We start from the raw sequence: 25,414 nt of genomic DNA, 5'->3' as shown, positions 1-25,414 counted from the left end.
TGCGCACTGTAAATAGCAGTTACTTCTGCCATGACTGTTGGCGCTGAAGTTTCTTGGTGAAACTGCTGGCCTTGAAGCTGGAATGTGCGGCATGTTTGCCGTCTTTGCCAGTCCTCCATTCAAGATGTTACAAACCGCTAAAGCTCCACTATGTAGGCGTCTTTATCCAGCATGCTCATCTTGTGTTCCTGTATTTGACTAATCTGGCCTTCCACCGCCTCTTTATCCTCGGAGGAGTGATCTTTGTGCACTTCCTGTTCCGTTTTGATCTGCCTCGTTCACCATATGGTCTTTTCATTCAGTCTCCCCCAGTTCTTCCTCCTCTGAATCTCATTTTTGTGCGTCTTGTTTAGAGGTCCACCAGTGCTCTACAGTTTCTGAGAAAAGTAAACATTATGGCAACGGGAGTTTCAAGGACCTCCACAAGCCCCTGTCCAAATAAACCACCTCTCGGATTTGGGTGTGGAGAACAGACCTGCAATGTGTGTCTGTGTGTCTGTGTGTGTGTGTGTGTGTGTGTGTGTGTGTGTGTGTATGTGTGTGTGTGTGCAAATGGTGATTCCCCTTAAGTTTCACAAAAAAAAGAAAAAACTCCAGTCCCACCTGCTCAAGATTATATAATGCCAAGAAGTAAACAGAAAGGGGATGTTTGAGTTTTGTAATCCTTGTGTTGTCCTCAGCTGAGACCGATAAAGAGCTGCTGGTTTCCAGTTTCCATTTGGCCCTCCATGAATTATGTATCCGTATTGATGCCACCGAGAAGTGAGTAACACTTCTGAGAAGAAAACCCTCTGTTCCTTGGACTCTGGAATACAGTCATCAACTGTGAGTAACATGATTACGAATGTTTGTCACACGGGGATGCTTAGGATCGGGAAATGCAGATTGAAGTTTTGTCATTTGAGTATTTACCAAAACCCAAAAATTATTATCCTGAAAATCTATTTAGTCATAACCTGGTCCGTTGTCTGAAAATAGTATTTCCCAAAGTACAAGACAGGTAAGGATGTACCTCTGATTTCCCACCCATTCCTTTATTTATTCATCTGCCCCCTCTCCCCTTCATCCCCTCCTTCTGTCTTTTGTTGCAAGTAACAAAGATGCTTAGGGAAAATGTAGTGGAGTAAAAGTGAAAGCTCAGAAATACAAAAACTCAAGTAAATATACTCCCCAAAAATACTTATGTACTATTAAGAAGTAGTAATACTTTGTTACATTACACTGCTGACTACAGCTGCCATAATTTCACAGGAACTTTAGTTACAGTGCATTTATAGAATCTCTGTCATGGTACATTACCAATCCCATAAAGAAAATGATAGTGCTGAAATAAAGACTTGTCCAATATCCAAAAAACTATACAACGCAAAGTATGAGTTATCCAATAAAGAGGACTGATGGCTGTTTTTTTGTTGATGGAAACCAAGGCAGAATATAAAGTATTTCCAGACAGTGTGCTGCTAATATAGATTGACCCCATGAGGTCATCCTTTGAGCTCCATCTTGAGTTTTTCATGTCTTGTCTCTCAGAAATGTAATTGCTAGTCATCTACTCTGCAGGACGTTAAAGACAGACAGCTGATGCATGACGGGCCAGACTTCCTGTCGAACATGTATTTTGACTGAGTGCAGAGCCCAAACTGGCATTCCTCCTGAGTGGCTGTGCTCTTGTAAATATCTGAGATGTTTCAGTCTGAAATCAAGCTCAATATGGAATAAAATGTTAACTATTTTAGCACATAGCGCAGGAGAGGAGATAGGAAAGTGACACGTGATGATCCCTGTTTTCAATGCAGGAAATCTTTGTTCTCCTTTTAATCCTCCTATAATTATATGAAGCACTTTAATACTGATAATACATGTTCATGTGATGAAGGTGATGTTTGGCTATCCGCATTTGGGGCTCTCAAATACTTTTATACCGTGTTCCCTGAAACAGATTAAGTTTGACCCCAACTAAGAAAATTGTAAAACTTTGTTTTAAATGTGGGCTGTACGCGTGTGCTACAGACTGATGACCTGATGACATCACTTACAGTCAATGGTATTAAAAATAAAGGTGGAGTCCACAATTCAGGAGAAAGGTTATGGGTATTTGAACTCAACACCCAAACAGTCAGTGCTTCTTCAGAAGCTCTGTTTTATTGCTCCTTTCTGCTCCCACTGCCTTTCTCTTCATAAATTCATGGCTTTCCCCCTCTCCTGCACGATGCTGAACGCCCCCTGTTGTTGATTGACTAGAATGTTGTTATAGCTCAATGCTAGCAACTTTGTTTGTTTCCCATTTACAGAGCAACAGGGGTGTTTGAACGCTGGATTTATTTTTCAGATAACACAAAGAAACAAACAGCTAGCGTACCATGAGGAGATATTTACTAAATTTGACAACTGTATCGAATTCAAATCGCTGATTGCACCTTTAAATGTGCAGAATAGTAAAATTATATGTAATATGGTGTTATTTTTCCACTTCCCCCCCTTTCATCTGGATAGATTTATGTTTAGATAATTTGTCTGTAACGGCAGCTGCAACCAACTCGAAAAACATCAGGATCTGATTACTTTGTTGTGCAACTTGTGTTTGGTTGGAATGAAACTCTGGATCTGGTAAACAAATATGCTGAAACAACAAAAAAAAAACAAAACAACAAAATCTGCTCTCATTTTCACAGAGATGGTTTTGTAACTGCTTCATGGATCTTTTTAATGTGTCACAAGTAGTAACACATTTTTCCTCTAAATTATCATGTTTATCAATGTTCATACCACTGTTAAAATAAGGCAATCAACAGTGTGTTGTAACAAATAGCTTTATTAACACTCAATGAATCATTCACTTATAAGCCATTCATAAGAGCAACCTCTGGGCTGTCAGATTGTGGAAACACTTCATAACTTTTTAGACATGTTGAATGCGTATTTTTAGAGAAAGAGCTGCAGATGATCTGTAAGAAAACCAAGACAAATATCAGCAAAGGTAATGATTACAACCCTTAATTCATGACTTTGTAATTTTACTAAGTGGCTTATTTGAAATGATAATGGTTAATGGAATATCTACAAGGCACAGGTTTTGTTTCAAAATTTGGAGGGGATCATTTGGGGGGACCTTTGACAGATTTTGTGCATACTGGTGATTTGTGATACAGCTACTTACACATTTTTTAATGGGGGAGACAATTACACATGTTCTAAATATTGAGAGGGAGGACGTGTAACACCCCCCCCTTACAAAAATAAATAAATAAAACTAAATAAAAATAAAATCTACAGGTATGAGTATTTTCGATACATTTTAACTGGCCTGGCCAGAACCTGAAAATATGCACAAAAAGGAGTAAAAACAAAAGTAAAACGACCTGGAAAAGTGATGAAATTGATTTACATATGCATGATGAAGTTTTCAGGACATTTTCCCTCGTTTATTTTTTTCGAAAGTGCTTATTGCCTTTTCCCCATGTTTTTGAGAAAAAACAAACCAATTTGCTCAGGTTTCATAGGGTTAAATAGCTTGTGAAAGTCGTCTGAAGGCAGCAGGAGAATACTGATCTAACTCCAGGATTTTAAAGGGTTAAACATTAATAAAGCCATTAGTTTCAACTTATTGAACACTTTATGAAAGGCGCCTTATTAAAAATAGTAAATCAACCCAAACGATAATAACAACAACAGATTTTTAAATTTTAGTTTTAGTGATTTTCGTGATTTTTCGTTTAGTTTTAGTGGTTTTCGTGATTTTTTAAAAATATAGTTTTAGCGATTTTCGTGATTTTTCGTTTAGTTTTAGTGGTTTTCGTTGGGAATCCCCCCTGCTGCTCCTGTTGAGTCTGTTGTAATGTTTGTCTGTCGCTGGTTGTGAATATACATATCTGGGTAATAACTGTCACCGGTCGTGATCCAGAGATGGTGATCTAACTGCTTGCCGCTGACTGGGCTGACAGCATCGAGATTTGTAGTTTTCTTTCTGACATTAGGCTGCGCGTCAGCGTGCGCTCACTGCGCGCGCTCTGCCAAGAACACAGCCTACTTCAGGGAGGCTGGCGCGAGGGTGGGGGGACGGGGGGAGTGAGGAGAGACAGTAATTTTTTCCTCTGGTCCTGAGGGGTCTCCTTCTCTATATAAGGCACTGTGAGCTGCTCAGGAGTTACACAGCTCCTGTGTGCTTCAGGATCACCGCCAACAAGCTGTAGTCCGCTCCACTCACAAGGGAATAATAGCTCTGCAGTCCAGCGCGCGGAGGAAACTGCTCCCAAATACTCAACTGGATACTGAGAGAGAGAGATAGAGGTGAGCAACATGAGACAACACACACATTTATTTGCAACATGTTGTGGCAGCAGTTTAACTTTAGAAAGGCCATGTCTATTGTCATATTTCACCTCCTTTATAATGCACCTTGCAAAAATAAGTTGATAAACAGTGAAAAAGATACACCTTAGGACTTTGTGAATTAAGCTAAACCCGTTTTACTAAGCCTATTTAGTTTTTTCATATTTATTGATTCACTCAGTATGACAACATGAACTTATGACAGGAGCAACTCTTGTCTACCTTCAGTGGAGTTACAAACCATACCACAAAAGAGGCTACTGGCAGGACACTGCCATTCATTGTGAACCAGCTGATTCACTGAGCAAATGTCAATGGGAGAGAAACATTATGGAAAATAGCCTTCTGTAAATATACAGGCAGTACGCTTATGAGCAACACCATAAAGTATTTTAAAATGTAATACACTGTATAAATAAATGACTTGTTTTGACTTAAAAAAGTTAGTGTCCCGGCTGCCTTAAATTTTTAAGTTGACTGAATCTGAGAGGACAAGTTGACATGATTTTGCAATAATTCAACTTGTTTTTTCAAATAAAGTCAAAAACAGATTTTTACAGTGTAGATTTTAAGTTATCAGTACAATAATAACCCATATTTCAACCCCCTTAGAGTTCTGGGTTCAGGTTCAGGTTACTTTGTTTGTACCCATAGGTAGATTTGGTTTGCAGTATAAAGTGCAAGGCATCCATTTAACACAGTTGTCAGACACCACAGACAACAAACAGGATAAAAAGGTGCAAACTGTTGTTAAAAAAACAACAGAAATTACAGGTGGAAACCTTCAAAAGGGCATGAAACAGTGAGCAAGCACCTGTGAAAATGTTAGAATTTAGGCAGTTTACATTGTGACATGAGTTTATTTACATTCAACCTCGTGGTGAGGTGGAGAGGAGTTCAGCCCCTCTTCACATCACACACGAGCCCACCAGTGGCAGGGAGGACTTAGTTCCCATAGACAAGTTGTGGATATGTACGTGTGTCCGAGCCTTCAGCTCTGTCTGTCACTCTGGTATAAAATTCATGAGAGCCATGAGAAGGGCCCTGACAGAGAAGCTGGTAGAGGTTCAGTGTGAAAAGGGTCGGCACAGGGAGAGGGTGAAGCAGGGTGTGGTGCCTTAGCTGCCCGCTGGCTCGCAGTGCCCAGAGCTGGCACAGCATGTTGACACAGAGCCGGTGCCAGACCTCAAGCCGCCTTTTCAGCCAGAGGGAGAGAGGTGAAAGCATTCAAGGATGAGAGCAGCCGGTGCGAGCTAGAGCTTGGTTTATTTTGTCTTTCGTCTCTGATCACACTAACTGACTGCTCCTCTCTCTCTCTTTGTAAAACGTTGTTACTTTGTGATGTTTGGTTTACCTCTGATCTTCATGCTCGTTGGCCTCCCAGAGGGAGGAGGTCAGATGCACGGTCAGTTACAGAGCTTTGGCTCTGGATGTGTCAGGAATGTAGTGTTTTGCGGTTCAACAGGGTGAAAGCTTGTCAACCTGAGCTCAGGTCTCCCTCCTCAGTGTCCCGCCCTGCTGCTCAGTCCGGTTAGAAAATAATCAGAGAGACTAGGAGAGGCAGATTGTATTTCTCATGAGGTGCAACAAGTCAGTGTTATATTTACTGTTTCAACTTAATATGCTCTTTATAAAATCTATGTTTAAAATTATACTATTACTGGTTAAAGGCTCTCGAGGGTGATTTAACTGAAATAATGCTGATCAGGAAACAAAGGCTAAATATACCTGACTAAGTCCTGACTGTTCAAATTCATTTTATCTTTTGGATATAGAGGTTAACTGGTTAGTCCATTGAAACCTGGATCAACATCAGTTTCTTGTGTCGAATTCAGATGCATTTTAAGCTGTTTAACCCTTTGAAACCTAAATAAACTGGTTTGAAACAAGGGGAGAAAGGCAGTGAACAACTTGGTAAGAAATGTCGCAAAAATCTCAAAGAAGGTGATAAGAAAAAGACTTGAAAATTATTGTCTTTTTAAAAGGCTGAAATAAAAAAATAAGTAGAATGTCCAGAAAAATGTATTCATAATTATTGTTACTATATATTTAAAGTAATTTTACAGAAAACCGCATTTTTTCCCCAGTTTGTAGTACCTTTATTGTTTTGTTTTTTACCTTAATTTAACTTTTTTTTTTATTTTCAGGTAATTTTCTTTCTCTAAACTTTTTTTACCCCTAATTTCTTAGGGGTAAAAAAGTTTCTGCAAGACCATGTTTCTGCAAGACATCAAACCAGGTTTCAAAGTATTATTTGTGGTGCAGTTCATGTTATTTTTGTTTCCATGTGGAAGTGTTTGATGCTGTGAAAACAAGATATTAAATGTTGCACAGTCGGAAACTTGGTTGGCAATTAAAACATTACTCACAGAATGATAATGCCACAAAATAAAATAATGCCACATTATGTTGCATGAGATATTGACAGCATCATGATGTGGTCAGTTCTGGGATGGACAGTTTATTTCAAGACAATCACTATTACACATTACAGTATGAGTGGAGTGAAAGAGGACACACCTCTTAGATTTAGATTAAAAAAAAAAGATAATTAATTAGATAATTAACTCCGATACTCCATCACCCACACAGCCTCAAAAATCACCAGCTTATTGTTAACAGATCATCTAAAGCCTCTAAAGGGAAGGACTGATTGCAGAGCAGTTGTATTGGATTGCATCAGATTTTATTAGCCTGATAAACCAGCAACCGTTTTTTTTTTTTGCAACAGCCAAAAACTTGCAAAAGGCTGAACTGACAGCAAGCAGAACAGCTGAGGGAAAAAAGTCCAGAGTTGAGGGAGGACATTGCCTCAGCACCACAAAAGCCTGTGTGCCAGATACAACATAACACAATACAAGGGAGAGAACGAAGAATTATAGATTTCCATATCAATATTTTATCCAGGCCCCATCAAGTTGTGAACTCTAAGTAACTCCCACAATAGTTCGGTAATCCGTATGCCCTTACTTTGTAATCTCTGCTTTGTTGACTCACACAGTGGGGAAAGACTCATTAAAAGTTTCCTCCCTGCAGGTTGTGTCTGGGACTTCACACACAATCCACCGTCTCCTGCAGTCTTAAAGTCGAACCAGCTGAAGTGTCAGAATGACCTGCGCTGCCATGACCTGGCTCCCCGTCCTCTCCATCTCCCTCCTGCTGTTGTGCGTCAGGGACTCGGCGTCCCTCTTCCTGCCCGACTCCAAGGAGCTCAGGCAGCTGCTGAGCCGCTACGAGGAGGAAGCCAACCAGAACAGCACCGGCAACACAGCTGGCAGTAGGACCCGCCGGGCCATCCGCTGGTCTGACCGCGAGGAGATTGTCCAGCTGCACAACAAGCTGAGGGGTGGCGTCTACCCCACTGCCTCCAACATGGAGTTCATGGTGAGACATGTCCCATTAACCCAGTTACCTATTTCACTTTCATCCTTAAAGATTAAATTTAATATCTGGCTTTACCTCACAAAGAACTTCATTTTGCTGTGACAGCAGCCTCTGAGATGTAGCTGGTGATCAGACTTTAAGGTTGTATTCTGTCCAGAAAAGCACTGTTGCTCTAATAAAAACAACCTTTTCTCTCTGCTGGAAACATGCAGTCATGATGGTGAGATTTTGCCAGCCTGCGGTGCTGCTCTTTATAAGGAGGATAATAATCCTCACTCTGTTCTACCTGCTCAGACAGCTAAGAGAGGACAGGAGAGCGAGGGAACACTGGGTCAAGGGAGGACAGTGAGAATAAGGCTAGAAAGGTAAAGTCATGGGCAGTGGACGGTTGTGACTCAGTAAATTTTAGTATTGTACGTCAGTACAAATTTTAGGTATTCGTTCTATTACTTCACTACATTTATCTGAGTACTTAAGTTAAGTCTGCTAATTAAAATTTTAGCATAAAAAAGCTTCAGAAGAGTTTATGTATATGTATAATATATGATGTATAATATATCATGTTTTGATAGAAATTAGGTTATCAAACAGTTCACACAAGTACAGCTGCAATGATTAGTTGATTAATCAGCCAGCTGACAGAAAATTAATTGCCAATTATTTTAATGGTCTTTTAAAAAAAAAAAAAAATATATATATATATATATATATATATATATATATATATATATATATATATATATATATATATTTTGTTTTGTTTTGTTTTTAATTTTTTTTCTTTTTTTGGGGGGTCCTTTTAAGTTGTAGGATGTTCTTCCCCATTTTGTCATATATAATTTTGAGGGTTTTGGAGGGGGTGTTTTTTTCCCCTCTTTTTTTAATTTTAATTTTAATTTTTTTTTTTTAGGATTTCTTTATTTTTTTTCTGCATTTTACTTTTAATACTTTAAGTACATTTTCCTGAATATACTTACTTACTTTGACTAAAGTAACATATTAATGCAGGGCTTAAACTTGTAAAAGAGTATTTTTACCATGTGGTATTAGTACTTTTACTTAAGTAAACGATCTGAACACTTCTTCCACCAGTGGTCATGGGACGACGTGGCACATCAATGGGTAAAGTAGAAGAGGGATTATTGTTGAGACACACAGAAAGTTATAGAAAACCACAAGGTCCATGAAGTTGAGAGAAGCAGCGGTGGCCTGGGTGTCTCTGGAGTGCGGTTACAGCCGGGAAGGAAAGTGTCTGAAGATTTACTCAGCCCCAGTGCTCTCTCAAATTCCAGTGAACAGGCAGTGTGTGTGTTTGTGTTAGTGTATGGGTGTTTGGGGTTACAGTGGTGTCTGTGTGTGCATGTTTTAGCGACCACCAAAAGGCTGGAAATTTACTGAGGAAATGTGCTTTGAGCGGCCGTGCTGTATGCAGTCCTCCCACACCCCACAGTGGGAGTCAGGTGTCTTCTCCACTTTCCACCCTTCTTCTCCACCACTGTAAAGAAACCCACTCAGGAAATGTGGATAATTCAGCTGTGATTGCAGGAGATTTGTAGTGGACCAGGGCCAGGCGCCAGCTGCCCCGCTCAAATGTCACCGTCAAAGGTCAATGTTGTACTTGTATCCAGCTCAGTTTCAGCTCACTGGGAAGGAAGGAAGTGCAGGAGTGGAGGTCTTGAACAAGTTGCGGTTAGGTATCTACTGAGTCAGAACAAGATGTGGATTATAATGCTTTAAATTGTAGCTGATGCAGCAGGTGAATGAAACTTGATTTTTCTTTATGCGTACAGGTTTGGGATGATGACTTGGAGCGCTCTGCTGTTAACTGGGCCGAGCAGTGTCAGTGGGACCATGGACCTCAGGACCTGCTCATGTCTATTGGACAAAACCTGGCTGTTCACTGGGGAAGGTGAGATACAGTACCACATACAGTCAGTCAGCAACTGAGACTTTATCTTGCTTTAAATTAAATCAGATTTTATAAATACCATTACCATTGCTAAGGCTGAGTATCACATATTTTCTTTGGTACTGATATAAAAACAACATTTTTTGGAGGTACATTTTTTGAAGAATATGAACATGTTTTTCTAAAAACACTTTTTAAAAAAATTTTTATTTGTTGCACTTTATGATAAGACACCATTTATAAGACATTGGGGTTGCAGTGATATACCGTTTTAAAGGTATAACATGATATTAAAGTTGACAATGGGGTGCCTGGTGGATCAGTGGATAGAGCGGGCGCCCCATATATAGAGATTGTGTCCTCGCAGCAGCAGCCGCGGGTTCAATTCCTTGGCCCTTTGCTGCATGTCATCCCCTCTCTCTCTCCCCCTTTCACACTTGTGCTGTCATTTCAATTAAGGGCAAAACTGCCCCCCAAAAAATCTGGACAGAGAATCTCGCCTTTCTTCTTGTTGTTTACAAAAAGGAGACTTTCTACCCATACTTCAATGAAAAAAAAGGTTTCAAGTCTTAATCATAATGATAAAACAGCTCAACTTAAACTTCTTCTGTTTTTCATTCTTTTACGGGTCTCTCTGATGATAATCCTATAATACTGTAAAACTGCAATTTACACAAGAAGGTTATCATACTGTGAAAATCTCACACCCCTGCAACCCTACAAGACATGTATAAGATGACAGTCCCTTTGACTCGTTTGTGCTTTTTAATTGATATTTATGCAATTATAAATGCTTAAAATTGATTAGTAAATGCTTCATAAACTGTTAATTTGAAGAAGTCCTTCAGCAGAGGGTGATACAGGGATGGAAAACATGGTAAACATTATACCTGTGAGCATCTTCATGTTAGCATGTGCACTATAACGCATGTTGATGTCATGACATTGTTACGACGGCCCAAAATTCCGAACCCCAATTAGTCTGAAAAATGTCCCATTGGACATAATTCCCAGCTCATTATCCCAAAAACAAACACTGATTGCTTTTGAAGTCTTGTACAAAATCCAAAACGCTCCCTGCTGTTAGTTTCAGTACCCCCAGAGCAGTCTAAGCCACTGAACCCCAGTGTTTTTAACAGCCCTGCTTTTTCAGCGACTTTTGTACCACCAAACAAGTGTGTTGTTAGCCAAAACATGATCCTTTCCTTGTCATAACCAAGAGGTTTTGCTGCCTAAACCCAATCACACTCACCACAGTGTTGGTGAGAAAGGCTAAAGTTTCAACATATCCTTTTCAATGTAATGCTTTGTACAGAAATGTACAATGCAAACCTTTTTTTCTGGGAAGTGGGTTGTCTGACTGCAGGGAGTTTGTATTTTCAGGGAAAGGGGACTGCAGAGCAATGGGCGTTTGTTTTTGGAATAACAAGGCTGTCAGAGAAATGAGCTTTCGGTCCAATGGGACATTTTTCCAACTAACGGGGCTTCGGAATTTTGGTCTGTTGGAACAATGGGCCGACCCCCCAATGACCTTAACATTTAGCTCAAAGCACCGCCGTGCCCGTGGACAGAGCTGATGGCATGGCTGTGGACACTAAGTCTTGCTCACAACCTGGCAACCCAAAAGCAGTTAAGCTTATAATGGCTGATTACTGATAATTAGTAAATGTAAACACCTAATTGCAGAATAAGTGAACAAGACAACAAACCTGACTTTGCACTAAATGCTCATTTTTGATACTTGGCAGATACTCGGTGCTATGACATATTTTATCACCCAAAAAACTATTGAGCTTTGATGGCAGGCCTAAGCAGTACAAACAGTAGTTCAGAGTTATTCTGGTACAAATCCAGTCGGTCATACATATTTCTTATGTATTTCTTATTGATTAACGTATTTTCTGAATAGTCAATGTCATAAGAGGACATCCTGTAAACTACAGAAATGAGTGCTGCTCCTTTTTTAAAAATAAAAATAAAAACATGGATAGTGCCAGTCAGTGCCAGCGTATTAAGGTTGATGTTTATGTGAACAAGTGTGTGTGTGTGTGTGTGTGTGTGTGTGTGTGTGTGTGTGTCTGCGCACCAGACACAGCAGGTCTCTGTGAATGACAGTGTATGGCTATCGCAGCAGGTGCCCTTCCAGGAATCTGCACTCATTCTCACAGCCCTCTTCCTCCCTCCCTGTTCCCCTCTTTTCTTCTTGTGCCAACAAACCCTGATGTGGAGTCCTTTTTTTCCACTCGCCCTCTACTCTCCATTTATACGCTCAGCACTTTTCAATACCGTAAAAAGAGATGTTTATAACAAGAGCTTGAACAGATTTGTTGGGCCGTGGAGCCATGTTTAGGTTTGCTCTGATTCTCTTCTTTTTTTTTTCCAACCTGATTTGATTTCCCCTGTTATGGAGGGGAACCAGACTGCCGGTCTGTGTGCCAGCTCAAATTCAGACTCATCATTTGAGGCCTGAGGAGGAGGAGGGGCAGGGCGGTTCATGCAGTGTTTCTCAAGTCTGGCCAAAGCACCTGGCAGCTCCCTCAGATATTTCCCTTTTGCCCTTGGTACCTGGACAGCCTGTGACTGAGCCTACTGTGTGTCTCTGTGTGTGTGTTTGTGTGTATGGGCCCTACAGATACCGCTCTCCAGCCTTCCATGTCCAGGCCTGGTACGATGAGGTGAAAGACTACACCTATCCCTACCCCCAGGAGTGCAATCCTTGGTGTCCAGAACGCTGCTCCGGGCCCATGTGCACCCATTACACCCAGGTGAAACTAATTTAAAAAATAAAAAACAGGGCAGGGGAAGTTTAGGTGAAAGCAGCATGGTCTCACAGAAATACGTGGAATGACCACAACCTCTCAACACCGCTTTTGTGGTGGTGGCACAGAATGTGTTAAAATTCTAGGTAGTTTAAAGAGCATCAAAGTCTGCGTGTAGAGGAAAGTTGGGGTGGTGGATGGGTCAAACAAACACAGGACTTTCATCCAGGAGACTGCTGTTCATGTCACATGCGAAACCAAAAGTCATCGTTGACGTATTTTAATTTGACTTTATATACTTGCATCACATTAGTACTTATTACTTGTTTTAACTGAAGCCACAGTCTTTTTTGATATGTAACCAAATAGTTGTGTTGCTTAAACCTAACAAAATTAAACCTAACTAACTAACACAACATTAACCATGTGTTCAACATTACAACCATTCCTGCACAGAATTTTAAATATTTACAAGCCATGGCCATGTAATATGGCATTAAGAGATGGTGTTTCTGTGAGATAAGGTTGGGTGAAAGAGAAAATTTTAAGACAGACAAAACATAAGGTTAAAGAGGAAGTCCACTTATTTTACACAGACAATTCTACACAAGTCTGATAAACTGCCTCAAAGACGTCGCCTGAGTCAGTGTCAGTGGATGCTGAGGACCACAAGTTTAAAAATAACCTCTGTCGCTGCTCATCTCTGCTTAAGGGCTAGCAGCCTAAGGCTACATTAGCCACTACTAGAATAGCACACCTGCATCTCCAGCCAAACTGTCAGTGATGGGGTTTTATTGTGGGTAATGTAGGCACCATATTTTAACAAAGAGGAACTCTTGGAATAAAAAAGACGATATCTCCTGTTCTGCACCATCATCTGCCGTACTATCCATTGTGAATGACAATTTTATCGAAGTGCAATGCACAATCGCAGAAGTATGCCATTAATGATGCACTTAGTTTGCAGTTAGTTTACATTCATACAGATAGGATATTGCAAGAAGCTAAAAAATGTGGTATATGACTTTTTAGGGTGAATTATATTTTTGAACCTCCTTTTGAAGATTATATTGTGATGTCTGCTATATTTATGATAGAATCTGTATAGTATCAGCCTGTGTGCATTTTTAAAATCTGTAATATGAACCATATGTGACCTAACAGGTGTTGCTGGGTTGCAGCATGTGGTTTGTGCACCGTTTATGATATTTCCCGGTATTTATGGGCAGAGTTGTGGGGGGACTGAGGGCTTAAATGACAGCCATGGGTGTAGGAACTGGACAGTGTGGACAGTGATGATTAAATAGAAAATCAGATGCAAATAATGTTTAGAAAGAAGCGTTGAAGAGTGGATGAAAAAATGAATCATTCAAAAGGAAACAGGACAGAACTCCTAGACTTTACTTTGTGGCTGCTGGGATGAGTTTGCAGAAACATCCAGGCTCCTCCCTTTGCCTTCACCCTGAAACCCGATCACTGCCATCTGGTAGTCATTTCCAGACACACCAGACACCCCTCACTGCTTGACCTGGATTCCTCAGAAGATGCTGCAGAGACGAGACAGTGCCAAATCTGAGCATCATCACCTTGTCTCTGTCCTTCGTTTGCTGGAAGTGCTGATGTAGCCGCAGTCCAGGTAGTCATACTCCATAACTACCTCTGCGGAGAAATGATAGACCCTCGTTAGAGAGTACACTGAGCTGAGCTACCAGCACTCAGCACACATCAGTCTGTGTGCTGACTCACTGCTTCCAACGGCTTCTAACTGGACCAGGAAAAAGACGAACATTCCTGAGGAGGGAGAGCGCACATGTTTCAGAGTTTGGAAGGAAAGTGAGGAGGAGTTATGGAACATGCTGTGTTGTATTTGCCGTCAAATGGCACATCATTCATCTGGAACACCACTGTAGCAGGTTTCCATTTAATAAGCCGTTTTATTTTACCGTAGACAGTTTTGGGCCTACGCTGACTTCTGGTTAAGATATGCAGTTAAGATATTAAAAGCTGCTGTTTGTTTCCACTTTATTTGGATGATGGAAATGGTCATGATTGTGTCACAGAGGGCAAACTGGGTTCACACAAGACGTGCATTTAACTGTGGTAGACTAACAGACTGGGCACTCATGGAAGTCCCAGTGGCCCCATTAATCATAACGGCCAATCTATTTGCTTCCTCTGGAATGACTGATTGAGCGATGGGCTGAAAGAAAAGTGAGGCAGGAAATCTGCAGGCTCAATAGTTCACTCTGCTGTTTGTCTGTTCATTCAGCAATTCTTTGTGCTAACCTGGCCATTCTTTTTTTTCTCCCCTCTTCACAGCTGGTCTGGGCAACCACTAGCCGTGTGGGCTGTGCCGTGCACGTGTGTCCGAGGATGAACGTGTGGGGAGAAATATGGGAGAATGCTATTTACCTTGTGTGCAACTACTCCCCAAAGTAAGATCAGTATTCCTCCACTCTTCATTAACACCTCCTCTCTTTTCTTGTTTACATTCTTCCTCCTTACAGCGCTGACAAATGCCACAGTGTGTCCCTATTATAGCCGTGCTGCAGATATGTAGTGCTAGTTGTTTGATACATTTGTATGACATATTGGAGCCATTAAAATTCCTCCAGAAGTCAGAATAGAAAAATAATAATGCAGCACAGGGAAAGAAAAATAAGAGCAGAGCAGGCGCTTTTTTTCCAGACAGGATGTAATTGCCTGAGAGACAACGAGGAGTGTTTTTATTAGTTTGCAGGATTAATGACTATTAAGAGTGTTGAGAAAGAGTGCTGAAGTAATTACAAGGCCATGAGCCCAGTGGCGCTTGACTGATGATTCATTTCCACCTTAGTCAAGCTGACCACTGTTCACTTCTGCAGGGGCAACTGGATCGGCGAAGCGCCATACCAGAACGGCCGCCCGTGTTCACAGTGCCCTCCCAGCTATGGAGGAGGATGTAGGAATAACCTGTGCTACAAAGGTGAGCAAACTCACATGGCTCTTATTTTGCAATATTACCATACCATACCATACATATGTTACCTACCTGAACTCACATTGTTGCACCTCTTTAAAATGTTGTATTTTCCTTAATTTTATGCATTTTATATATTTTTAGCTTTATTTTTTATTAATATTATCTCAGTGGGTTATGGTTCTCTATCTTATGTTATACATTCTATTTTTATCCTCATTTTATCTTACTTTTACTAGTATTATTAAGTGGGTTTTATCCATGTGAAGATGCATTCTATCTATTCTATCCTGATCTTATCTTATTATATGCAGGTTTTATTGTGTCTATGTCTTCTAAGTCTTTTCATGTGAAGCACTTGGTGCATGTAATTTCTTTGTTGTTAAGCACATTGGGCTGCATTTCTTTTATGAAAAGTGCTATACAAATAAAGTTTATTATTATTATTACTTTTATTATTATTATATTTGTGCATCTGTCCATAGACTCCCAGCGCTCAGAGACTGAGGACATGAATGAGGTGGAGAAGCCTCAGGTTCCTTTGCCACCACGTACCACCGCCAAACCCGCCCCCAAACCTAAACCATCTGCTCCAAAGAAACCAGTGTCCAAACCGTCCACTCCTAAGCCCACCACACCCAGGACGCCACCTTCAAAGACTCCCAGCAACACCTTTCTCGGTAGCTACAGGAATTATTTTTGAATCCTTAAACATCCATGTTTTTTTTCCACAATTCTTCAGTCATTTTTTGTCTTGTTTTTCAGCTCAAAACATTAAGTGTGAGACTAGACTGCGGGACAAGTGTAGAGGCGCAACCTGCAACAGGTTAGCTTGTTTTTCCTTTGGATGTGCATAAAATGTTATATATTATTATTTATTCTGAGTGATTTCCCTCTAATATCAACCCACTCTTGTGTCCATCTCATTTTCTGATGCTGCAGATATAACTGTCCTGCTAATTGTCTGAATAAAAAAGGAAAAGTTTGGGGAACTCTCTTTTACGATGTGGTGAGTCTATCCGACATGAAACAAACATCTTGCATATGCAACAATTTAACTGTGAATGCAGATTTATGATTGTTCATCATTTACTGTTTCAGCAATCGAGCATTTGCCGAGCTGCTATTCATTTTGGTGTCATTGACAACAATGGTGGAGTGGTCGACGTCACAAGGATGGACAAGTTTCCATTCTTTGTTAGAGCCACTAAGAATGGCATTGAATCCTCCAGGTAGGTGTTTGTGGAAATGTGTTTCATAAGTGTTGCTGAAGCAGCACTTATGAAACACATTTTGCGCAACTCTGGATTTCTGAGAACCATTTGCCTTCCTGATTTCTAAACACTACGATGTCGTTTACAGTAAATATAAAGCCAGTAATGCCTTTGTGGTGGCCAAAGTGGAAGGTAAGTGAGGCTCAATTTTTAAGAAGAACTTTAAGTCATCATTGCGTGTAGACTCACACAGTCAGCCAACATGCATTAAGTATATTAAGTGTTTTTTTCCTTCACTTTCTGTGGCAGAAATGAGTGCTGACTGCTACACCACAGTGGCTGAAATCTGCCCGTTCAAAACGCCCACCTCAAAGTGTCCAAGGTGCCTCTTCATATCATCTTATCATTCTCTAAAGCATGATATAATCAGCAAATTAAAGGTTTAGCTTTACAGTAACTCCTCCTGTGGGCAATCATAACCATTATCTGTATGAAATGATAATGGATGATAATAAAGTAAAATAGAGTTATAATATAGTGACATATGTCTTTATAGGAGAAATTGTAACTGTTACAAATGTTCTTAACAAATATTCTCATATCTTCTTACAATCCTATTATATACTTTGTTATAAACCATTTAAAAATTATATTTCAGTTTTATATTACTAGATACCATTTAAAAAATATATAGTGCTTATGAATGCTAAAAAGAAGATACCGAAGTCATGCTTTACCCATTTTTTAAAATAAGTTATTTCGCTTAATGTGACCTTCATCTGTTGCTACAAGTTCATACTAATGCCCGATGTGTTCCTCAGGATCTTCTGTCCGACTGACTGCAAGTCTCAGCCCTCTTATTGGTCACCTGTGATTGGAAACAACATCTATGCAGATGTAAGTAAGAGGCACATTCTGAGTGATTTTTTACAAATAGATCATGAATCACCCCAGAGATCCAGGCTCCTCCAGTTCTGTGCTATTTTCATTTATTTATGTGATAACAGCTCAGACAGTATGAAGATGATGTCTGCATATGCAGCGTGGTTAAGATAGAGTAACTTTGCAGGCGTTGTGGTGCATGGTAGCTATACAGACAGAGTACAATTCTTCCGTCCACACTGGAGGGGAAAACATTTATTTCTCTCCACTGACACTGCGTTGAAACGAGGTACCTCGTTGGCACTTCCGTCTTCTAGCAAACAACAGAAAAAAGCCTAAAAGCTGCTGTGTGGCCGGATGCACACCTACAGTGTACTGAACACAAAACTACGTTTTTATAAGCTATCAAACGAAACGAAAAATTAGATACAGGATTAAGTGAACAGCGGGAAGAATGGGAAAACTGGGCGATCATGACTCTTAGAAATATGAAACAGGTACTAATTTGGCAGGACAAACTGTAGAGGTTGAAGCTAACTATACTCTGCAAGGCCTGGTTTTGAAAATTATCCTTTGACGCACTGATATCTAATGTTTTTAAGTAGCTACATGCATTTTGTTAGCTTTTCCATATTGCGGCGCTAACTGTTTTCCCCTCCAGTGGACGTGGTTTTCAGATTATGATGTGTGGTGCTCTGTTTCTGTGGAAAACGGTTGAATCACAGTATGAACATGGCTAATGGAGAATGGGAGTCATGGTGAGCTAAGCCCAAGACTGCCAGGGATGTATTACCCAGCATGGGGCCCGACCACTCAGAGGCTTATTCAAGTGTTATCTCAGACTAAGTGCTCAGAGAGAGGAGATAGAAATGGTTTCATAAAAAGGTGGTTTATGTCATCGCTCAGAAGTCACTTAAAACATCTTCAGAGCAGATTACTCACTGTAAAGGATCCTCCAGACTGAATTTATAAGATGTACAGTGGGCACAGTCAAATAAGTCCCTGTGTTTAAGTCTTTGAAACCTGGAATGACATTTTCTGGAGCTGTGTTCAGATTCCCTTTACATACATTTAAATCTTTGAAACCTGAGCAAATTCCTTTGATTTATTTTGAAAACATGGCTAAAAAGGCTGTGAACAACTTGGCAAAAGAGGTCCCACAAATTACAAGAAAATGGGAAAAGGTGGCAAGAAAATGACCTTAAGATTCATTTTGAGAGGAGAGAGGAGAGAGAGAGGAGAGAGGAGAGAGAGAGAGAAAGAAATGGGTAATTTTCTTGTAACTCATACCTTGTAACTTCTTCCTGTGTTTTTAAATGACATCAAGCCAATTTACTCTGGTTTTTAAGGGTACATGTTTTACCTTGGAAGCTGACCTTAGATGACGGTTGACACAGATCACAGCTGAGTAGAAATCTTGAACGTCTTACAGGATTAGGCAATAGTGTGTCTCCTGGCAAATTTGCACAGGAATGTTTTGCAATCTCAGGCGCCCGAATGTGTTTCTCCAGTGGTGTAGAAGCTGGATGCTGGGACATAAACCATCTGGTGAGAAATGTTGTAGGGGTGTATGAACGGTATGAGCAGTGTTTACACTAGAAATGAGTGATTCTGCTCCAGACTGTTGATAAAAGCTTACGGTCTGTTGTGCTGGCTCAGACTGCGAAACAAATTCTTGCGTTTGACTGTAAATTATTGCAATATATTTTGACTGTATTTAAAAAGAAAGGAATAGGAAAGACATACAAAACCTTCTTACACCAGTGTTTCTCTTCTTTGCCACACTTTCTCTTCACAGAGCTCCAGCATTTGTAAAGCGGCCATCCACGCAGGGGTACTGAGAGCAGACGGCGGTTATGTGGATGTTCTGCCACTGGACAAGAGAAAGAGCTATCTTGGAATCTTGAAAAACGGCATCCAGTCTGAGAGGTACTACACTTGACTTTTTTGTACATTTTTTACTGTAATTATCTTTTCCAGATAAGGACTGTTGCACTATAACAAAAAGACACAAAGATGGATGGATCAAGCGCCATGTCAAATAGTTGTAGTTTACAATAATGACATTAGAGATAATCTCAGTTCCAGAAATCTATATTTTAAGATTTTGCTCCGAGCAGTCTGGCTGTAGAGTATTTAAGAGAAGCCTTTCTTGTCTTCATGTTCAAACATAGCATGTGACAGCCACCATTAACAAACAAGTAACCATTTGGCAGCTGTGAAATTGCAAAGTCGTGTTAGTTGTAATGAAAGCTATCAGTTAAGCATTAAAGCCTGGAGAAGTGTGGGAATGTGTTATCAATAATAACACGACTGAGCACTTTAAAAATCTGCCACCGCAGCAGGTTGAGGAGTGCAACATGTAATCTGCTAAACTCTCATAGGAGTCAGGTAGTACATGTTCAATTTAGTGATTAGGATCCCCCAACAATGTCACAAATCTCCATCCTCGAGGCATTTGCAGTAAATGGAGCAAAGCCTCTCAACCAGAGGAACTTTAAAGGCCCTGCAAATCCTCAGGTGCTTTCATTCATTCTGGTTTGGTAGAATTATGCTGGGATTCATGCAAAGTCAGCAAAATGACTGCACTTACAAGCACGATAAAAATATAAGGTGCAACAAAACTTACAGGAGAATAAAGTCTGCACAAAATCACACAGTTACAAAAAGAGGTCTAATTAGGCAAGACAGAGAACACCTGTGATGGTGGGCAGTCAGCGTGTAGAAGAGAAAAATCAGACTGAAAGGTCATTTAGTTTCATGAGGCACATTCAGCCTGATTATGTTATCCTACCAGCCGATTTCCTATTTTGTTTTCCTTTGGCCTAACCAGTCATAGCGAGTGACACATCTGCCATGCTAAAGTCATTTGTAGATAAAACTGGAGCTAATGTAGCCGGTATTAGGAGCAGATAACTCTGGGTTAGCCTGGATTATGTTCAGAGACAACGTTTCTTCGAGGAAAAAAAAGACATTTAATGACAAAAAAATCTTGTCTTAGGTTTATGCACAACAAAAGCACTTATTGTATAAAAAGATGCCTAATTTAGCTGAAAACAACTGAAATACACTGTCAGTGAACTTTTCACTAATTACTGAAATACCTAGTTGGTGAACATTTTGCAGATAACTGAACCTTTTGTTAATTTCTACAGTATCAACATTTTTGCGACTTGCCCGATACATTAGTTATCAAAATTTTCTTACTGATTTAGATGACAGAATTTGTTTAGCATTACAGTTCCTTCAAAATGCTCAAAGTCCTCTTTGAAATTTCAAATAAACATAATTTCAAAGGGATTGTTTGGATAACTTCCTGCACAGCTGAGTCAGTCTCATCCACTCTTGTTGCAATTTGTCACAATTCTTAATTAATGTAGCTAAGTAGCAAACAAGCTATGTAGAAAGATGACATGCCCATTTTTGAGCCTGATTGGTCAGCGTTTCTCAAACTTGGGTTAACAGCCTTCCATGGACACAACACCAAACCTATTTAAATTGCTGAACAAAGTTGAGATATTGGCGGTAAACAATAAATTCAAGTCAATTTAAAACTGAATTTTATGTTGGAGTTAATAAACTGTGATGTTTAGATACAGAATAATTATCTTCAATACTTCGTTCAGCTTGCTTAAATATTTGACCAAATCGGAGTGTGGTAAAGAAAACCTTGAGACACAAATGAAATGAAAAAAATGGGGTTTGTAGTAAAATCAGACAAGTAAATTTGACAAGAAAATCTGAAATATGCCCTAGAAAGGTGCTTTTATTCACTCCACCCTACCTTGATTTATGTCTCCTGTAATGCTGTGTGTAGTGCTCCCTGCATGCACACCATGTTTCTCACATCACTCTCATGGCTGTGGCCAGCCTCAGCGGACCACGCTTAGGCAAGGCAGCCCTTGTGGGCAGTTTGCTGGCATGTACGGTTGTAAGAGTAATGGTGTGGTTTGGTGTGTGGATGGGCCACACATGGGATCTTTGCTTACTTTACTCAGGCATTTCAATTGAGTGTGCAAAGTGCTGAATGGCCAAAATAATCCAAGTCTGACTACTATGAAATCTGATGCAGAGCTGCAAAGGCCCCACTCAGGGCACTGGGATAGCAGGTCAATAAACGGCTGAGAGAGTCCGAGCCATGTGCCAACATCATGGCAGGGTGGGCAGCTTGGACCGGACTCTGTTTCTGGGGAAGTAATCACAGCCTATCTGATTACTCGAGGATGGAAATGCTGTCAGCCACTTAGTCAGTGCTTTCCTATGCTGACAATTATCCGTGATCTGATACCAATCACACAGACCTATCATGATTATTGATCATGGCAGAGCTTCAAGGTCTCTCCACCAATGAGCTAATTACAAAGTCATCAAGTTTAACACGTGTGGTAGCTGGAAAAGGTCAGACTCAAAAATATGGCAACGATGAGTCATGCTGCCAATGTGCCAGTTCCAAACATGTTGTGAACACCGTGATTGTGTGCTTTCTAATGGACTTGGCTGCTGGGAGGACTTGGACGATACTGAAAAGCAGATTTTTGCAAGAATCACAAAAACAAACATCACGCAAAAAGAATGACTTCAAGGGTGATTTTTACACTTCAGTTCACTTGTCACATGAAGTACTCTCCCTGTGAACACAGCTGTATGATGACCACTGTGGCTCTAGGGAGAGCTTTCTTTAGATAACCCTGATGATGTCACCAAGGTCTAATAAAAGATGCTAATGGATGCATCAAAGGAAGCTTAAAGGAATGCTTCTCCCACAAAAATTTGTAAATCAGTAAGTCATGCCATGTTACCTTAAATTTGTGAGGAAAACTTTTTCCTGCATGTCTCTACAGAAAACTGCAAACGTATTGCTTTATTTCATTGATTTGGGACCATTTTGAACAACATCAAAACTATATCAAAACATAAGTTTACAAACTCTCACAGAACTTGTGTAGCATAATCCATGTCTCATTTATTCTGTCGCATACTCAGTGCTTCCATTTTTGCTAAAGCTTAAAGTGAAAATTATCCTAATTCTCTTCAAAGCCAAATTCCAAATACTAAGGGATTTTTAAGGAAAAATGCATGATTGTAGTGCTGGGCTTAGCACATCCAACGTCCTAGGTAAGCTCCTCTGGCCCTATTTATTACCAGCAAGACCAAGAGCTAATTAGAAATCACCACAAATAATCCATTAAGCTAAAAACAATAAGAAAATACACTATGTGCAAATCTGCTATTTTTTCTTCTTTTTTTCTAGTTTTATTTTTTTACTGCATCCTATTCCCTTTATATTATATTTGTGTCGCCTATAGGAAGATCCTACACTATGTGTTTGGGAAACACTGAGCATTAGACTGAATAAAAGAATACTGTATGAGTTGTGTGAGAGTTTATAAACAGATCATTTGATATATTAAGTGTTGTTATGTGCGGACCCCAATCAATCAATAAATCATGTTCTCCATTTTCCATGGAGGTATGCAAGAAAATCTTTACAAATTCAAGATAACCAGGTGTGACAGATTAATTTACAAATGGTCATTTTGTGGGTGAATTATTCCTCTGATCTACTCCAGGGATTCAAATGTCAGAAATCAGGATAACTCTGCTACTTCAATTTTGACCATTCTTCTCCAATTTATTTCTCACAAATCCCCATCTTACAGAAGTTACACACTAAATCACTGGATTGCCTTGTGTTGCATCTGTTTTAGTGGTCGCCAATTGTAATATGTTTTCTGCTCTGTCTGTTTGCAGCAAGAGCAACACTGAGGGAGGCTCTTTCCGAGTCTTTGCAGTGAGGGAGTGAGACGTCAGATCATAAATCCAGAGACCAACAGAGTCACCTCAGCTGCTCAAGAAGAGCAGGAAGTGCCCACAGGTTGGATACCATGGCTGTTCATCTGTCTCTTTAGTGGAAACAGAACGTCCCAGCAGACTGATGGACACTTTACCCTCGTAGTTCATAAACAATAGCTGCCCAGTAAAAGTTGTTGTCCAATATTTTATTGGACCTTCATTTTTAACTCCAAAAATAGATATTTCGACATACTTACTTAATCTGTGAATACAGAATGTTTTTTTTATTATATATATATATATATATATTATTGAACAGCTGGTGCTGGAAGTTTTGAGTTAGACATGTTTTACAGAAAGTATTATGTTTACATTGTTTCTCTTATTACAAATTCAAATTGGTTTTCATACAGAATGTATACTGATCACACTGTATTTAATCATTGTGTACAGACTATATGAGCTATGGTTTGTTAAACAGTTTAATGTCTGTTCTGATTTATTTTATTTTATTGTATTGCCTTCTGCTCACGTGGATAATCTTTGCTTTTTGCTCTTATGGAATTTAGCCTGTGAAACCAAAGTCTAAATTGTATTTATACAGTAGGTTAAGTGGTGTGCTCATTGTGAATGAGGATGTTTTGTTGGCTGGGTAAACCAGAACTCATCAGGCAGATACAAAATGAGAGGAAACAGTGTGGTAAATGAAAGTGTATACAGGCAGCAGGCACTGCTGTAGAAAGATTATGTTTCCCTTCAGAGGGCTGGTGTCAATTTATTGCCAGACATGTGGAGGTGATTTACTGAAGGTGTTACATTGCTAGGTTCACTTTGTAGTATATGAGAGCTGGTGCAGATGGATCCTTAGAATGGTAGCAATAGTGCACGTATCATATAACAATCGCAGACAGAAGATATGTTTAAAATATCAAGCGGTCATTTGCCATGTTATATTTATTTTTGCTTAGTGCTTTCCTCATTTCCTCATCTCTCTTGTTTCTGTCAGAAATATGAAAATGCTAAATTTATCCCCTCCCCACCTAAGACAGATGAATGTGTCACTTGTTTCAGGTACAGAGAGACTTTTATGTGTGGAGGCTAGACTGTTTTTAGGTGTCTGATTGCATTTAAGATTCTCATCATTAAACTGCAGTCTGTGTAACCTGCAATTTACACTATACAGTATATGCAGGATACACACACCTGTAATGTCTGTCATCATACTGGATTGAGGCACGGTTGCCTTATTACAGCCCTGATTTGAATATGCTTCTTAAAGCAATCCTTCATTTTTATTTTTATCTTTTCTTACTTGTTTTGATTTAGGTCTTCAAAGTGTTTCAGTTGTGTCTCTTCAATGCACAGAACATGTTTTAACATAGTTTGCATCCGTCATGTTACAAATGCAAATTTCAATTTGTGCTTCAGGACTGGGGTTTCCAGTTGTACCATTAAGCCTTGTCTGTTCTTGAAATATGCTCTTGCCAATCTGTTTGTTTCATTGAGGATAACAGAGAAAGAAATATCACAAAAACCTGGCCAAGACAAAAATGAATCTTTTATCTCTTTATTCTACCTCAGTCCTATCGCTATGCTAGGCATTTGAATCTTTTCTATATGGTAATTTTTATGAGAAATGCTATTGGTTTTGTAAAGTTATGGGAACTGTAAATACTATGATTTGTTTGTTTTTGAATAATCCTTAATGCCGTAAGATTGATTCAAATGTGTGAATATATTTTAATTATCTTGTTTTTATACAGATGTAGGATCGGTTCTGTATTTTTTGCACAATTGGAAAATAAAATATGACTTGCAAATGCTGCAACACCTGTTTTTGTCTTAGTAAAGGATGTGTCCAGCAAGCAATGATTATTTTGTGTATTTATCCGTCTGTGTCTGCTCGTGTTTGATGGTTCTTGTATACTTAAAAGTCTAGCGTGCAGGATTCAGTGGCAGTGGATTTAGTGGCCGAGGTTGCAACAGAAACGGTTACTTACAGAAAATTCTCAGTTTCAATCAGAACTATTGCAGTCAAGGATGTGTCATCAACAGAGGCTGTTGCAGAAGTAAACAGTAGCAAGATGGTGGATTGCATTAATTACCTGTAAACTTTTGTTCTGTTATTACAGATATTTGTTTCATCCTAAAAGAAGCCTGGACCAACTTTTAATGAACCAGCTAC

At 39.7% G+C, this 25,414-nt stretch overlaps 1 protein-coding gene across 1 annotated transcript; it reads left to right on the top strand.

Moving 5' to 3' along the window:
* Positions 1–4,099: 4,099 nt before the first annotated feature.
* crispld2 (cysteine-rich secretory protein LCCL domain containing 2) lies at positions 4,100–25,057 on the top strand. Its single transcript, XM_042490209.2, has 15 exons — positions 4,100–4,287; positions 7,366–7,713; positions 9,504–9,622; positions 12,255–12,387; positions 14,701–14,816; positions 15,246–15,346; positions 15,826–16,020; positions 16,106–16,166; positions 16,283–16,349; positions 16,442–16,572; positions 16,703–16,746; positions 16,864–16,936; positions 17,376–17,451; positions 19,235–19,365; positions 23,188–25,057. Exons 2-15 carry the CDS (start codon positions 7,438–7,440, stop codon positions 23,237–23,239), a joined length of 1,575 nt encoding a protein of 524 aa, XP_042346143.2. The 5' UTR covers positions 4,100–4,287; positions 7,366–7,437; the 3' UTR covers positions 23,240–25,057.
* The last annotated feature ends 357 nt before the right edge of the window (positions 25,058–25,414 follow it).

This window comes from Plectropomus leopardus, chromosome 1, assembly GCF_026936395.1.
Source record: "Plectropomus leopardus strain MGB_pleo_1.0 chromosome 1, ASM2693639v1, whole genome shotgun sequence".
Lineage (NCBI taxonomy): Eukaryota > Metazoa > Chordata > Actinopteri > Perciformes > Serranidae > Plectropomus > Plectropomus leopardus.
Note: the sequence above shows the minus strand (reverse complement) of the source record. Positions and strands in the feature narration are given on the sequence as shown.